This window comes from Mustela nigripes, chromosome 16 (assembly GCF_022355385.1).
Source record: "Mustela nigripes isolate SB6536 chromosome 16, MUSNIG.SB6536, whole genome shotgun sequence".
NCBI lineage: Eukaryota > Metazoa > Chordata > Mammalia > Carnivora > Mustelidae > Mustela > Mustela nigripes.
The window spans coordinates 37,266,917-37,281,598 of NC_081572.1; the positions used below are offsets into that span (position 1 = coordinate 37,266,917).

At 49.1% G+C, this 14,682-nt stretch overlaps 1 protein-coding gene across 3 annotated transcripts in view; it reads right to left on the reverse strand.

The window, feature by feature from the left end:
- The window catches only part of UNC45B (unc-45 myosin chaperone B), a 30,431-nt gene extending 16,082 nt beyond the window's left edge, over positions 1-14,349 (reverse strand). For all 3 annotated transcript variants that reach the window (XM_059378483.1, XM_059378482.1, XM_059378481.1), the window contains exons 1-8: positions 14,182-14,349; positions 13,622-13,658; positions 12,278-12,453; positions 11,136-11,225; positions 8,093-8,260; positions 7,318-7,486; positions 3,706-3,876; positions 1,164-1,335 (exon numbers count right to left, since the gene is read on the reverse strand). In XM_059378483.1, coding sequence (XP_059234466.1) covers positions 1,164-1,335; positions 3,706-3,876; positions 7,318-7,486; positions 8,093-8,260; positions 11,136-11,225; positions 12,278-12,453; positions 13,622-13,658; positions 14,182-14,349 — 1,151 coding nt within the window. The remainder of the gene's footprint in view (positions 1-1,163; positions 1,336-3,705; positions 3,877-7,317; positions 7,487-8,092; positions 8,261-11,135; positions 11,226-12,277; positions 12,454-13,621; positions 13,659-14,181) is intronic.
- Between the last annotated feature and the right edge of the window lie 333 nt (positions 14,350-14,682).

The following is a 14,682-nucleotide window of genomic DNA, read 5'->3' on the forward strand; positions in this document are numbered from 1 at the left end:
TCTGTCAAATAAATAAATAAAATCTTAAAAAAAAATTAAGTTTATAAATATGTAACTTCCTAGGGCGCCTGGGTGGCTCAGTGGGTTAAAGCCTCTGCCGTCAGCTCAGGTCATGATCCCAGGGTCCTGGGATCGAGCCCCACGTTGGGCTCTCTGCTCTGCGGGGAACCTGTTTCCTCCCCTCTCTCTCTCTCTCTGCCTGCCTCTCTGCCTACTTGTGATTTCTCTCTGTCAAATAAATAAAATTAAAAAAAAAAAAGAAAGAAAAATAAATATGTAACTTCCTGAGCCACAGCCCAGACTACCAGTAGAGTCGGGTGGGGTCCCAGAAGTCTGAATAATTTACAAGCACGAGGATCATTGGAATAAAGGTTTAAAAGACGGTGCAGCAGTGAGAGGAGAAGGCAGGGGACACATAAAGAAAAATGACTCAGAGAGAGCATCTGAGTCACAGCGACGGCAGAGTGGTGGTGGGGAGACCAGAACGCCACTGTTGAGGGTCCCAGGTTTCTGCCTCGGCTCACTGAGGCCACAGAGTGCCTAAGGTCTCAACAGAGCCAGGTCTCCCTCTTGGAGAAGCTGACATTTATTCCTTCAAGTGGGTGCTTATGGTAGGTCTAAAATAAGTCCAAAAATATTTTGATGCTCCTCCATGCAAAAGGTAGAGCCTAACCCTCTCCTCTTAAACGCAGACCACCCCTGATGGCTGGCTTCTCGCAAAAAGAATGTGGTGGAAGTGATCGTGTACAACTTCCGAAGCTAGGTTAGAGAAGACACTGCCACTTCTGCCTTGTTCTCTCTGAATTGTTCACTCTGAGGAAGCCAGCTACCATGCGGTGATGACGCTCAAACAGCCCGTGGACAGGGCTACACCGGGAGGAACGGAGGCCTCCTGTCAACCACCAGCACCAGCACGCCAGCCATATGAGTGCACCATCTTGGAAGCAGATGTCTTCCAGCCCCAGTCAAGCCTTCCGATGACAGCAGCCCAGGCAGATGTGCGACTGTACGCTCCTCAGAGCCCCAGAGCCAGATCCACCCAGCCTAGCCACTCCCAAACAGCGGTTGCATTGTGGAACAACTACTTCAGGCTGCAAAATTTGGGTGTGATTGGCTACACAGCCATTGATAACTAACACAGAACGTGATCCCATGAGACTCACGTGATGTACTCCTCACAGATCTTGCGGAAGTGGTCGCGCTCAGGGTCACAGCGCAGGTCATCGTAGAGCTTGCTGATGAGGATAGAGGCCAACATGCGGGTGTTGTCGGTCAGAGGCAGGCAGGATGGCAGATCTGGAACCTGCCCCACCACCTTCAGGATCTTCCTCAGGCCTGCAGGACAGACAACGCCAGATCTGCTGGAGTCTGTCTGCACACACACACCATCTTGTTCCGTTGTCTTAACACCAGCTTCTCTCCAGCCTGCCTTTCGGCAACACATGCCTTATCCGGAGGTAGGGGCACTGGCACGGGCCGGGAGACCCGCGTTCTCCCCCTGACTGTGCCCCTAGGTGAGCAATTCACCTCCCGCTGTGGGTGGGCCTCTATTTTCACATTTATAAAATTAGGACAAGCTGATCTCCAAGGACCGTACCAGTGCTAACAACCTGCAGGTTGATGTATAACCTTCCTCAAATACTATCTGATATTCTCTTTACCCCATACCTCATCTGTAATGTGGGAACATAGTACCTACCGCAGAACGTTTGAGGACCCCATGGGATCATGTACTGCTGGAGTTAATCCAGACATACCATCATCACCCAGTGAGCATTTATTATTTAGTTAGTAAATGCTACATGTGCTATTTATAATTACTATCTCTTCTCCTCTCCTCTGTTGAAGAATCTTCACTGATTTCCTATTACCCATTAGGCTAATCCAATCATTGCCTATCCCTTGGATAAATGAAAGAATAAGTGAATAAATAAATTAGCATCTTTTAGGCAATGAATACTAATCTGAAGGATGCAGTCTTCTCCTCAGAAAGCTCACAGTGCAATAAGGAACAGTCACATAAAGATTACAATAAGCTGTGAAAAGGACAGAAGCTGTGAGAAGGACAGAGTGGTGACACCTCAGATGGGGTAATTTGTTTCAACAAAGAATTGTAGTAAGTTGTTCTGAGCGCTTGCTATGTGCCAAGAGCTGCATAACAAAAACCTCCTGGTTAAAAATCATTCCCGTTTTTCAGAGTGGAAAAAAACCAAGACATGGAGGAGTCAAGTAAGTTGCCCCGCTGGCAGGTGACACAGCAAGGACCCTGTCCCAACCACAGCTGACTTCAAAGCCCATGATATTAACTGTTATGTTATGCTGCCTCTGGGACCCCTGAAAGCTTGACTTCAGAGCCAGGTTTTAGGAGTGGCAAGGAGTTGGTCCGACCTCAGCTGGTGCAGGTTAGCAGGAGGAGGAGAACTCAAGGCCGATGCCGGGAGCCATGAAACTCTGGACGCTGGGAGGGAATTAAAAGCTCCCCCCAGTATACATTTTCTGTCCTGCATACTTTGCCACCCACACAGAAGCACAGGCAGGGCTGGGGAATCACGGGAGGGGGTTGATGAACCAACCCAACCTCCCCAGTCTGGTTTTCAGAGACAGCCACTGAATACACCCCCCACCTCCCACCCCATCCCCAACCTCAGCCCCCACGCTGCCTTCCAGTCCTACCCTTGCCTTGAGCATTTCATTCCTCTTCTGCTGAAACCCTCTGGACCTCGTCCCCATCCATCACTGCCCCTCCCTGAATTCAAAAGCTCCCTTGAGGTAGGACGTTCCAACGGCTACCCTGGTCCAAGTCTCCCAGACCAGCCTGTAAAGGAGCTCCTCAACAAGGCAGCTTCTCACGAGTGTAACAGGATTCACGAATCCACATTATTTTTACCCAAGAGCACTTTATTTCAGTGCCTTGAATAACAAATATTGCTCCCCACCTGCTCTTCCCCTTAACTGTGTGGTTGGACCTCGGTCCTAGTGCAGAGAGAAAGAGGTCTGTGGTTCCCCCTTTGAAGCATATGCAGAGAGAACCAGAACTGGGGAGGGGAGGAGAGGGAGGAGGTTTATAAGCCCTAGAAAAATCTGTTACAGCACACTTTGTTGAGACCTGTGAAAACCAAAACAGTATCAAAAGAAGATACATTTCAAACAGGTGAGAGCTAACCTGAGCCTTTTCAAATGAAGGATGGTCTGTGGCTCTTAACCCTGTGGGAGTTCACCACAGTAGATTATAAAGCCGTGGGAATGACTCCCCAACAATTTAATCTGATTTGGGAGTAAGGGTAACACCTGGAGCTGGGCAATGTAGGGACCCTCCACCAGAACCTCATTACTGTGCTTTTTATATAATTCACTTGATGCCCTTTCGCCCTTCTAGAAGGCCCGTGGAGTATGTCGCCAACCACAGGACTTCAGGAACATTACCCCATGGTCAGGGGAGTCCTGTTTTTCTCTGGTATCACCCGCCTTGATGAGGTAACTCTGCCCAGGTGTTTTCCAGTGTGTTTGGACATTTTCTGGGTTTGTTCAGGTCCTGAATTCAGACCTGTGCCTTGATCTGTATTTTCACCAGCCCCTGGAGGTTCCTAACTGCTAATGCCTTATCCCGGGCAAGGGCCACAACTCTTCTGCTTTCTGCTCAGAGCCAAAGACCCTGGTGCCCACTCCAAAGGCTGCCCTGAGCCCCAGACCCTCCCACCTCCTCACCATTATCCACCACGTAGATGGTACGTGAGTTGTCGTGAATGGCGAGGTCCTTCCTGGGGACATTCTTATTGAGCAGGTTCAGGGCCTGATCCCTGCCCTGGCCAGACACCTTCTTACTGACCAGCATGTCGAGCAGGTGGCTGGTGATCTGCTTCAGGTCCTTCTTGGTGTCTGAGGAAAGAGAGGACAGGGGTAAAGAGAGAGGAGGGAGCCTCAGACCTATAGGACCCACAATGGCAGAGTCTTCTAGAAGGACTCCGGAAACAAGAAATCCACTGCTTCCTGGATGTTGGAATTTCCCAGGAGGGTATAGTATTGCCCATCTCACCCCAAAAAAGGGAGAGGTATTGTCCCTAGACAATACCCTCAAGTGGGCCTCCAGTCACTCAGCCCTGTGTACTACAGCTCATGCCAACCCTGAACAGCTCTGGTTCTTAGAAATTTCCCTATTCTTAGACACGACTGACGGGGAGCCAGGGATGTTTCATGTAGCTTTTAATAAACTGATTGAACAAAATGTTTTCCAGAAAAGAAATGTATACTTCTTACAGACATCTTACTCCCTACAGATCCAGACCTGCTGGGAGTCTGAATTCAAGCCTCCGATGGGATGCCACATTTTCCCTGCCCCCTGGGGGATTAAAGGTAAGTGCTTTTTCCTGCTTTTGCCCTGTCTGGCTTCTCTACATCTTAGGGAATTTTGTTCTCATTTTAAGGTTGGAGCCAAAGGCAGACAGGGAGGCAGGCCTGAAGGGAGGGAGGGAGGGAGGGAGGGAGGGAGGCGGGCAGGCAGGCAGGGAAGGAGGTTTCGAGGCAGGGGAGGAGGGAGGGAGGCAGGCGGGCGGAGAGGAAAGGCAAGGAGGAAACAGAGAGGCAGGAAAGCAAGCAGACAGGCAACAAGGAAAGGAAGGAGGGAGGTACATGGAAAAGGAAGGATCTCCCCAAAATGTCATATTAATGACAGATGAAGGTTGAAGCTATTTAATTGGACAAGGAAAGTCATCAGTGAACATGATAGTTTGTTCCCAGATAAGGGCGAGAGAACAGACTTATTCTGTGACTCTTCAGAGGGCAGAACTGGAGTCAGAGGGGGATGGAAGCTACAAGGAGATAGATTTGAAATCCGCATCTAGAATTCTTTAGCGAAGATGTCCAACATGTCTCTACTTCCCAAGAACACTGTGGCCGCCCATGACCCACCCCTTTCAGCATCCGGGTTCTCAGGCCCTTGTACTCTGGCCCCTGGGCTGGTCATGGGACTTACAGCACCCCCAGGAGCTTAAAAGCACTTGTACACTGGGGCTTGTGCATTGAGAATGCAGCCACCATGCTCTACAGACACCCAAGCTGCCCACTAGAGAGGCCACAAATAGAAAAACCAGGGTGTCCTGGACAGCATCTCCAGTTCACCACCCATTATACAAGTGAGGCCATCTCGGACCCTCCAGTGGTTCTAGCACAGAAAAAGAATGACTTGCTGACCATTACAACAGTAAGTCAGAACCACATCAAGAACCTAGGTGGCTCGGTCAGTTAAGCGTCTGCCTTTGGCTCCGTCAGATCCCTGCCCCACGTAGGGCTCCTTGATCGGCGGGGAGCCTGCTTCTCCTTCTCCCTCTGTCTGTTGCTCCCCCTGCTTGTGCTCTCTCACTATCTCTCTTTTTCTCTGAATAAATAAACAAAATCTTAAAAAAAAAAAAAAAAAAAGAAAGAAAGAAAGAAAAAATCTAGGACTCCTAGGCATCTGGGTGGCTCAGTTGGTTGAGCGTTTCCCTTCGGTTCGGGTCATGATCCCGGGGTCCTGGGATCAAGCCCCACATTGGGCTCTCTACCCAAGCTTTTCCTTTCCCTCTATCTGCTGCTCTCACTGTTCCTACTATCTCTCTGTCACATAAATAAATAAAATCTTAAAAAAAAAAAAAAAGACTGGAAAGACACACATGGCAGTGGTAATAATTATCTGGAGTGGGGTTACAGAGGGTTTGGGGTTTTTTTTTTGTCTTTACATATTTCTGAATTTTTCCAAAATTTTCCAATACATCTCTGTTACTTTTTTCTAGTTGTGGTAAAATATACATGAATAAAATTTATTGTTTTAACCATTTTTTAAAAAAGAGTTTATTTATTTATTGAGAGAGAGAGAGCATGAGAAGGGGGAGGGTCAGAGAGAGAAGTAGACTCCCTGCCAAGCAGGAAGCCTGATGCGGGACTCGATCCTGGGACTCCATCATAAATTGGGCCAAAGGCAGTCGCTTAACCAACTGAGCCACCCAGGTGCCCCTCATTTTAACCATTTTTTAAAAAGATTTTATTTGGGGCACCTGGGTGGCTCAGTCGCTAAATGTCTGCCTTCAGCTCAGGTCATGATTCCGGGGTCCTGGGATTGAGCCCCGCATTCCTGCTCAGCAGGGAGTCTACTTCTCCCTCATCTACGCCCCCCTGCTTGTGTTCCCTCTCTTGCTGTGTCTCTCTCTGTCAAATAAATAAATAAAAATAAAATCTTAAAAAAACAAAATATTCAATTTATTTATTTGGCACAGAGAGAGGGAGCACAAGGAGGTGGGGGAGTGAGGGGCGGGGTAGAGGGAGAAGCAGACTCCCCGCTGAGCAGGGAACCCAACTGAGCCACCCAGGCACACCTCATTTTAATGATTTGTAAGCATCCCGCTCATTGGCATTAAGAACATTGACATTGGGGCACCTGGGTGGCTCAGTGGATTGGGGTCTCTGCCTTTGGCACAGGTCGTGGTCTCAGGGTCCTGGGATCGAGTCCCACGTCGGGCTCTCTGCTCAGCGGGAGCCTGCTTCCCCCATCCTCTCTGCCTGCCTCTCTGCCTACTTGTGATTTCTGTCTGTCAAATGAATGAATGAAATCTTTGAAAAAGAACATTGACATTGTTTGCTGCCATCATCACCATCCATCTCCAGAACTTTGTTATCCTGTGAAAACCAAAACTAAACAACTCATTTCCTCTGCTCCTAGCACTGGCAACCACCATCCTACTTTCTGCCTCCATGATTTGGACTATTCTAGAAACCTCATATAAGTCGAATCAAGCAGCCCTGATCTTTTTGTCCCTGGCTTACTGCACTCCTCCTAATGTCCTCAAGGTTCATCCACATTGTAGCTTGTGTCAGAATGTCCTTCCTTTTGAAGGCGGAATACCATTCCATTGTATGTATAGACCCCATTTTATCTCTCCATTCACCCCTGCGTGGACCCTTGAGTTGCCTCTACTTTTTTATTTTTTTTAAAGGTTTTATTTATTTGTTTGACAGAAAGAGAGAGAGAACACAAGTAGGGGAAGTGGCCAGCAGAGGGAGAGGTAGAAGCAGGCTCTCCTCGGACCAGGGAGCCCAATGTGGGACTTGATCCCAAGACCCTGAGGTCATGCCCCGAACCAAAGTCAACGGCTTAACTGACTGAGCCACCCAGGCGCACCACCTCCACTTTTACATTATTGAAAGCGATGTTGCTATGCCTCTATTAGTTTTATAAATATAAAAAGAAAAGCAGACCACCTCCACATACAGGGACTGAGCTGCCGGAGGGGGACGACTGATTGTCCCTGGCCCCCACCCCCTCGACAAACACAGAAGACCATCTCCTACCTAGAACCAGGGCTTCCTCCTTCCCCCGATGTTCTCGTTTGTCCTCCCCGGACAGAGAATCAATGATGGCCTGGAGCAGGTTGCAGACAGCTAGAGACATCTCTTCATTCTCTACGGCCATGAGGCCACAGATTCTGTCTATCCGGACCGCATGGAGAATCACAGTGGCCTAAACCCCCAGCAGAACCCACTATCAGCTACCTGTCCCTCTTCCAGCTGCCGTGCAGGTAAGGAAGTAGGGGATGACCAGCCCCACCCTGCCCCCGAAGGAGGGATACACTCCCCCATCCCCCTTCAGCACCCCCCCACCCCCGCAGCCAGTGCCTCCTGGACTCCACAGTCTCGGAAAGCCCTCTGACACAAGCCACGCCTCTTTCCAGAGGCTGAAAGCTGGACTGTCCAACACAGGAGCCACCTGCCACCCGGGGGCCATTGAGCATGTGCGATGTGGTGAGTCTGCATTGAAATGTCCTCTAAGTGCACGATATGAACCGGGTTTGGAAGATTTAGTAAGATAAAATGCCAACCGTACAGCCTTTGCATTCAGCTCTGCCTCATAAACCACTTTCAATAACCTTACCTTTGCATAAAGGCATTTCCAGCTCAAAGGGAAATGTAGATGACCAATCTCTGCATACAATTACACAGTCCATACAATGACCATACAGTCAAGGATGGGGGAAGGGGACACAACTTAGACTTTGCACCAGGGTCTATTTCTGCCAGCCGCTCCCCGCCCCCCACGTCACCCTCAGCCCTCAGCCCAGGCCCTCACCCTCGCTCGGTGGCCGCTGCACATGCCCGAGAGGGTCCTCACGGCAGCCAGTACCAGCTCAGGCCTCTTGGTGTCCACGAGCTGCAGCAGCAGGCCCACCCCGTTGTTCTGGAAGATCATCTCAGCCCCTGCTTCTTCACGCCCTAGGACGATGAGGTTGTTGGCAGCCTGAGGTGGGAGGACACAATGGGGGCCGTGGAGAAGGTGTGGTGGTGCGAGCCCATGCAGCGGTTGGTGGAAGGAGTGGATTTCCTTTCCTTTCCTTTCCTTTTCTTTCTTTTTTTTTTTTTTTTTTTTTAAGGTTTTAGGTATTTATTTGAGAGAAAGCCAGTGCGAGTGACAAACAGAGAGCTAGAGCGGAGGAGCAGAGGGAGAAGTAGACTCCCTGCTGAGCAGGGAGCCCAATGCAGAGCTCGATCCCAGGACCCCAAGTTCATGACCCCAGGTGAAGGCAGATGCTCAACCAGCTGAGCCACTCAGACACCAGGACTGGATTTTCAAAACATGGATTCTTTCCCTGTAATCAAACTCCCAGTGATGTAGCCCTAGAATGATTCAAAAGAAGAAACAAAACACCTTGCATAAAGACAAACTCAACAAAATATAGCCACCAAAGTCGTAAGTAAAAAGATGACCCAGCAGCTTGGGGAAAAACAAACACTGATAAACAGAAACCAAATAGTAGGTTCGCTCTGATCGCACTTACATTAAAACAAAACTGTGTATATATGCTTATGGATAAGGACTAAAAAAAGGTATTGAGGTGTTAAACGCATTAAACAAGGAGGCCCTAGACTGAGTGGCTTTAATGCCCTAGAAACTAATGTAAGCAAACCCAAACCTAAGCCTATAATGTCTCACGGTTAAGAAATTGAAACTTAAGTGTGCCTGGGTGGCTCAAGCGGTTTAAGCATCTGCCTTCAGCTCAGGTCATGATCTTGCTGTCCTGGGATGGAGCCCTGCATCGGGCTCCCTGCTCATCCGGCAGACTGCTACCCTCTCCCTCCCCCATCTCTCCCTCTCTCTCTCTCAAATAAGTAAATAAAATCTTTTTTTTTTTTAATTGAAAAAGAAAAAGAAAAAAAGAAATTGAAACTCAAGAACAACCAGTCACAGCCAGCTAGGCTTTCCCAAGTAATGTAACTGCTTAAGCTGTAGTAAATCAAATCATTGGGTTGCTTTTGTCCCACCTCTTTTCTATAAGTCTTTCCCCCAGCTCCTGTGGGTGGAGAGCTCCTAAACACTTCCTGTTTCGGGGCTACCCCATTCGAATTGATTTTGCTCAAATAAACTCAAAATTATTAATACGCTCCATTTAATCTTTTAACAGAAGTGAAGTGTTTTTACATGGAGAATTATTTTCCTTTAAAATTCTCCCTTGAATATGGTTTTGGCATTTGGAGTTTGTGTACCTGTTCGGGGCAATCTGAAGTTACAAGGGTTCTCAGGAAGGTGGAAGGTGGTGGGCAGAGAGCAGGAGAAGGGTCTTGAAAGTTCTGGGTATGAGTTCTGATTCTGCTCTGTGCTAGCTGCATGAAACTGGGCAAGTCGTGGCACCTCTCTGGATCCCAGATTCCAAAATTAGTCAGTTTTGCTAGAAAGTTCCTCAATGTCTTCCCACCTTAGAGCCATGAGGATACATATACCTTGGCCCCAGATCAGGAGAGGCAGCCTCAGCAGAACCTGAGAAGCTGGGGTTGCAGGAAGAACTCAAGAGGCAGGAGAAGGAGAAGGCGAGCAAGCAGAGGAAGAGTGGGATGCTGGGGAGGAGGCGGGTAAGAGAAGCCCAGGCAAGCCCCACCAGAGCGATCACCATTCTATCAGACAAGGGCTTTCTACTTGTCCAGGCACATTTATCAATAACAACTCACTAAGTCCTCACAACAGTTTGTTTTAAAGGTATCTGCATATTATATGGACTTACTGACCATAAAGCTAACACAAATTCCCCAGGCACTGTCTGTCAAATTCTTACAAGAAACATTCAGAAGTGCTTGGGCGGCTCAGTTGTTAAGTGTCTTCTGCTCAGGTCATGATCCCAGGGTTCTGAGATCGAGCCCAGCATGGGGCTCTCTGTTCAGTGGGGAGGCTGCTTCTCCCTCTGCTGTTCCCTCTGCTTGTGTTCCCTATCTCGTTATCTCCCTCTCTGTCGAATAAATAAATTAAAAACCTTAATAAAGGGGTGCCTGGGTGGCTTAATGGTTAAGCATCTGTCTTCAGCTCAGGTCATGATCTCAGGGTCCTGGGTTCAAGCCCCACATCAGGCTCCTTGCTCAGCGGGAAGCCTGTTTCTCCCTCTCCCAGGCCCCTGCTTGTGTTTCCTCTGTCTCTCTCTGTCAATTAAATAAATAAAATCTTAAAAAAAAAAAAAGGGAGGCTAACATTTTTTAAAATCTTAATAAATAAATAAATATAAAGCATTCAGAGATGTTCATCTTTTCTCCTCTGAAGAAAGACCAGACGGGAATATTTTTTAAAAAAAGGCAACAAATTTGGCTAAGAGGATGACATCATGAGCAAATATTTTCATACTTCAGGATAAATTTTTGTAATAATTTGTAATGGAATAGAACATTATTTTAATGTGCCATTTGTAACATTCTCAGGGTGGAAACCACGCTATGACGAGTGAGGCACATGCCCTGGGTGCAAAATTTACAGGGACGTCAAAAACAGCAATCAAGATAAATAATATCTAATGCAATATTTTAGAATTTCAAAATCAATACAATGCAAAAAAGAAAAAAAATCCATGATGAAATAGTCAAAAATTTATATAAAGACTCCAGCCCTGCTACACGAATGTCTCCTCATGGGTCTCACTCTATTCCAGGCCCTTAGCCAGGATGAGGGAATTTTCCCAAGTGCTTAACCTTTGCCCTATTTTTGTTCACTTTTTCCAAGGGAACACCTTCCGCCTCCCTCCCGCAAGCGGTCAGGAGTCCCTCTCCAGAGATAGGGGCGGGGCCTGCAGGGGAAGTATAGTTATGGGGGCGTCCCGCGTGCGCCCTCGAGGCTGGCCGGTAGGTTGCCCAGCACTCACCTTTTCCAGCTTGTCACCTTCACTGTTTTCATCCAGGAGGATCTCGAACATCTTCTGTACCCTGGAGTCCGTGGAGAACTGCACGTGGAGCTGAGAAGAGAGGACGGAGTGGGGAAGGAGGCATCCAGGGGTCCACATTCCAGGCGGCTCAGTAAATATTAGGGTATCTCCTCTGGGCCCCTACACTGTCACTCATTCATTGAACAAACATTTACTGAGCAACTATTACATGCCAGACACTTTTGCAGATGCTGGGGGTAGAATGGCAAACAAAACCAAGTCCTTGCCCCATACGGCTGATAGTCTAGCCAGTTTCACTATCTCATTCGGTCATCACAAGTCTTGGAAAGCTACCAATTATCACCCAGTTTTGCAGTCTAGTTAATAATTAGCTAGTATATACTTACACGTGGGATAAGACAGAATTAGGTGTCCAGGATCAGAAACCTGAAGCGGTTTTGAAACATCTCCTCACACAATTAAAACCATCATGCTTGGATGTCTCATCCCTCGCACCCCTAGCCCCAACTCCTGTGCTCTGAATCTACCAGAAAGTGACCTAACTGATCATCACGCCCCATTTGCCAGCACCTTCTGTACCTCCTACTACTTGGTCTGCTGGTCCACAGTCCTGCCTATTTCCATCCTGGGCTCATTTCCACCGAGGGCCTCTCTCATTTGCCATCCCGTCTCGGGGCACTCCCCGAGTCTGCACTCTGGGCAGTGTGCTGTGGTCCATTTTTCCTAGAAGAGATTTCCTGTTCCTACTGACTCCTGACTCTTTATCATTCAGCAATTCCCTCTCCTCAATACTGCTTTGGTCCTCCTAGAAAGGGAGGAAGATCATGTTGCATACATACCAAGTTACAATTTTTCTTTTAAACCTCCACCTGAAATTTAAGAAACCCATGGTCTGGTCCTGGCTGGCTTGCACCCTCGAACAAGCGTTTCTGATCATTCGAAGATGGCTGGATGTGTGCATCTGCTTGGCTGTTCTGTGGTGCCTGTCTGTGCCATGTATTTACTCCATCCAAGAGTGGGGAGGTAGGGTTTGAACTCCCCTGATGTCCTGTTTCCCTAACTAGTCCCTACTAGGAGTGGGGGGAAGCAGGCCAAGGCTTGTGGGAAGGGGTCCAACTCACCTTCTCTTGGATGCTGGTGTTGAGCCTCCTCAGCGTCTCCTGGAAGTTTTGGTTCCGTGGCTCAAGGGTGGCACAGCGCTGCACGTCCTTGAAGGCCTGGTCCAGCTTCCCCAGGTGCTCCAGGGCCTGGCATCGCCGGTACAGAGCCTTGATGTCCGAGGAGTTGATGTCAATAGCTAACGAGGGAGACAGGGTCTCAGAGGCCTGGGCCGCAGACCACCTTCCTCCCTTCCCTGTCGCTGTCCCCAGTTCCAGGGCTTCTGTGTCTTCAGTGGACATTATCCACCCATGGGGACTATCTGGCCCAAGGCTCCCCTTTTTCAGGGAGGCAGTAAGAATTGTATTATCAAGGTCAGAAGGGAGCTTAAGGGTCATCTCATCTAGCGCCTGATGATTCAGTCTCTGCTCTGTCGCGATCCCAGCCAAGTGTTCATCCAACGGGTATTTGCATACTTCCAGCAGTGGAGAGCTCCCTCTTTCTCAAGGCAGCCACGTAGCTCTATCAAGAAAGTCCTTCCTTCTTCCTACCTGAAATATATCTCCCTATAAGTTTGCCCTTTTGTCCTAAGTTCGCCCTGGAACCCCTGAGAGGAAATCCAATCCTTCCTCCTTGTGACACAGTCTTTGAGGTATTTAGAGGCAGCTCTCTATCCCACCTGGGAATCGCCTTCCCTGAGCTAAATATTGCCACTTCCTTCAACTGCTCTTCAGAGGATGTATTTCCAGGCCCTTCTCCAGCTGCTTCCCTCCCTTCTGAATTCACTTCAGACTATCTCTCTTTCTCCTAAAAGAATAGTAACCAGATCAGAACCCAAAACCTGCAGCCAAGAGCAGTCTTCCCATTTTGATGATGCACTGAAGCCGGTGCGACTGAAGTTGAAGTATAAGTTGAAGTGAAAGTTAAGTTTAAAGGTTTTTGTTTGTTGTTGGTTGTTGATTTTAACGTTCATTTCTCTCTGGTCCCTGTGGAACGGCCTTTGCCTCCCTCCTTAACCTCGGGGAGCCCGAGGCCAGAGTGGACTGGGCTCATGCCTTTGTTCTGGGAGCCACTGGAGGAGCATACCCTAATTTACAGCAGGGGAGGGTATATCTTTACCACAACATAAGCATTGTTGGAAACATCTTTGTACAAAAGAAATCTCCCTCGACTGATGATTTAATATATAATGCAAGTTGCAAAAATGCAAAAATTTAGGGGTTGCCTCTCTGGACATGTGAAGCCTCACCTACAATGCCTAGGATGACCTTTACATGATCTGTAATTCCTTCCATTGATAAAGCGCCTCTTAGACAGAACAGGGATGCTGGGGGCAGGAAGGCAGAGGTTGGGGGAGGGGCACTCACCTCTTGAGGCATCTGAAGCCGCCTGAACATAGCTCTCCTGAGAGCGGGGGAAGAAGAAGGAGCCAAGGTTAAGGTGGGCAAGGGTAAGGCAGCCAGAGAGGGTTTGCTGGGGAGCTGTTGGCTGTCAGGGGGCCCAAAAGGTGGTGCCTTGGCTGGGCGTGGAAGAGAGGATGAGCTCTGGCATTAGGCAATCTTGGGTTTGAATCCGGGCTCTGCTGCTAATTACCTGGGAGCTCTTGGCACGTTATGGAGCCTTCCGAGCCCCGAGTTTGTAATCTGCGATATGGGCACAAAACAGTAGCTAACCGGGCTGTTAGTAAGACGCCTCAAAATAACATATAACATATAAAAACCCCAGCATGATGCCAGTGCTCATTAGGCTGACCCCCAACTGGAGGAATTTCTGTTTCCCGGACAGAAAAGCAGTGGGAGGCGCCCTTCTCCAAGTTGAGGGGTCCAGGAGCAAGGGCTGGAACAGTGCATGATGCCCATCAGGCTGGGGGACTGCCTCCGCACCCCTGCCTCCGGGCCCTCGGCCTCCCACCCTGCCCGCTCCAGACCGTTTTCAGGCCGCAGGCTGCCCGGTTCCGATAGAGCGTGGCCAGCAGAGCCTTATCCTTGGTCAGCTTCAAGGCCTGGCTGTAGCTCTTTGTGGCAGCCTTGTAGTCCTGGTGCTGGAAATGCCTGTTCCCTTCCTCCTTCAGCTGCACGGCTTCCACCTCCGCCATCTGTCAGGATGGGAGCAGCTCTGTCGGGCCGGCCCCAACCTCCAGACCCAGGGCCGGACTCCTGACCTGGGGTCTGGAGCTCCAGGGTCTCCTCCCACCTGGATGGAAGGTGAGGACTCTGCCTGGAAAGGACCCATCCCCGGCAGCACCCCCAAATCCATTACCCCAGAAGGACTTTATAGCATTTGCTTGGAGAAGAGCATGGTCGAGGGAGTCTTGGAGTCCCTGTGCCTCCCTCTCTGTCCCTCCCAGCAGGCCGGGTGAAGCCCCCCCACCCCGCCAAAGGCTTGAATTCTCACTGCAAGACTTAAAAGTTCCTCTCGGTCCCCCTTC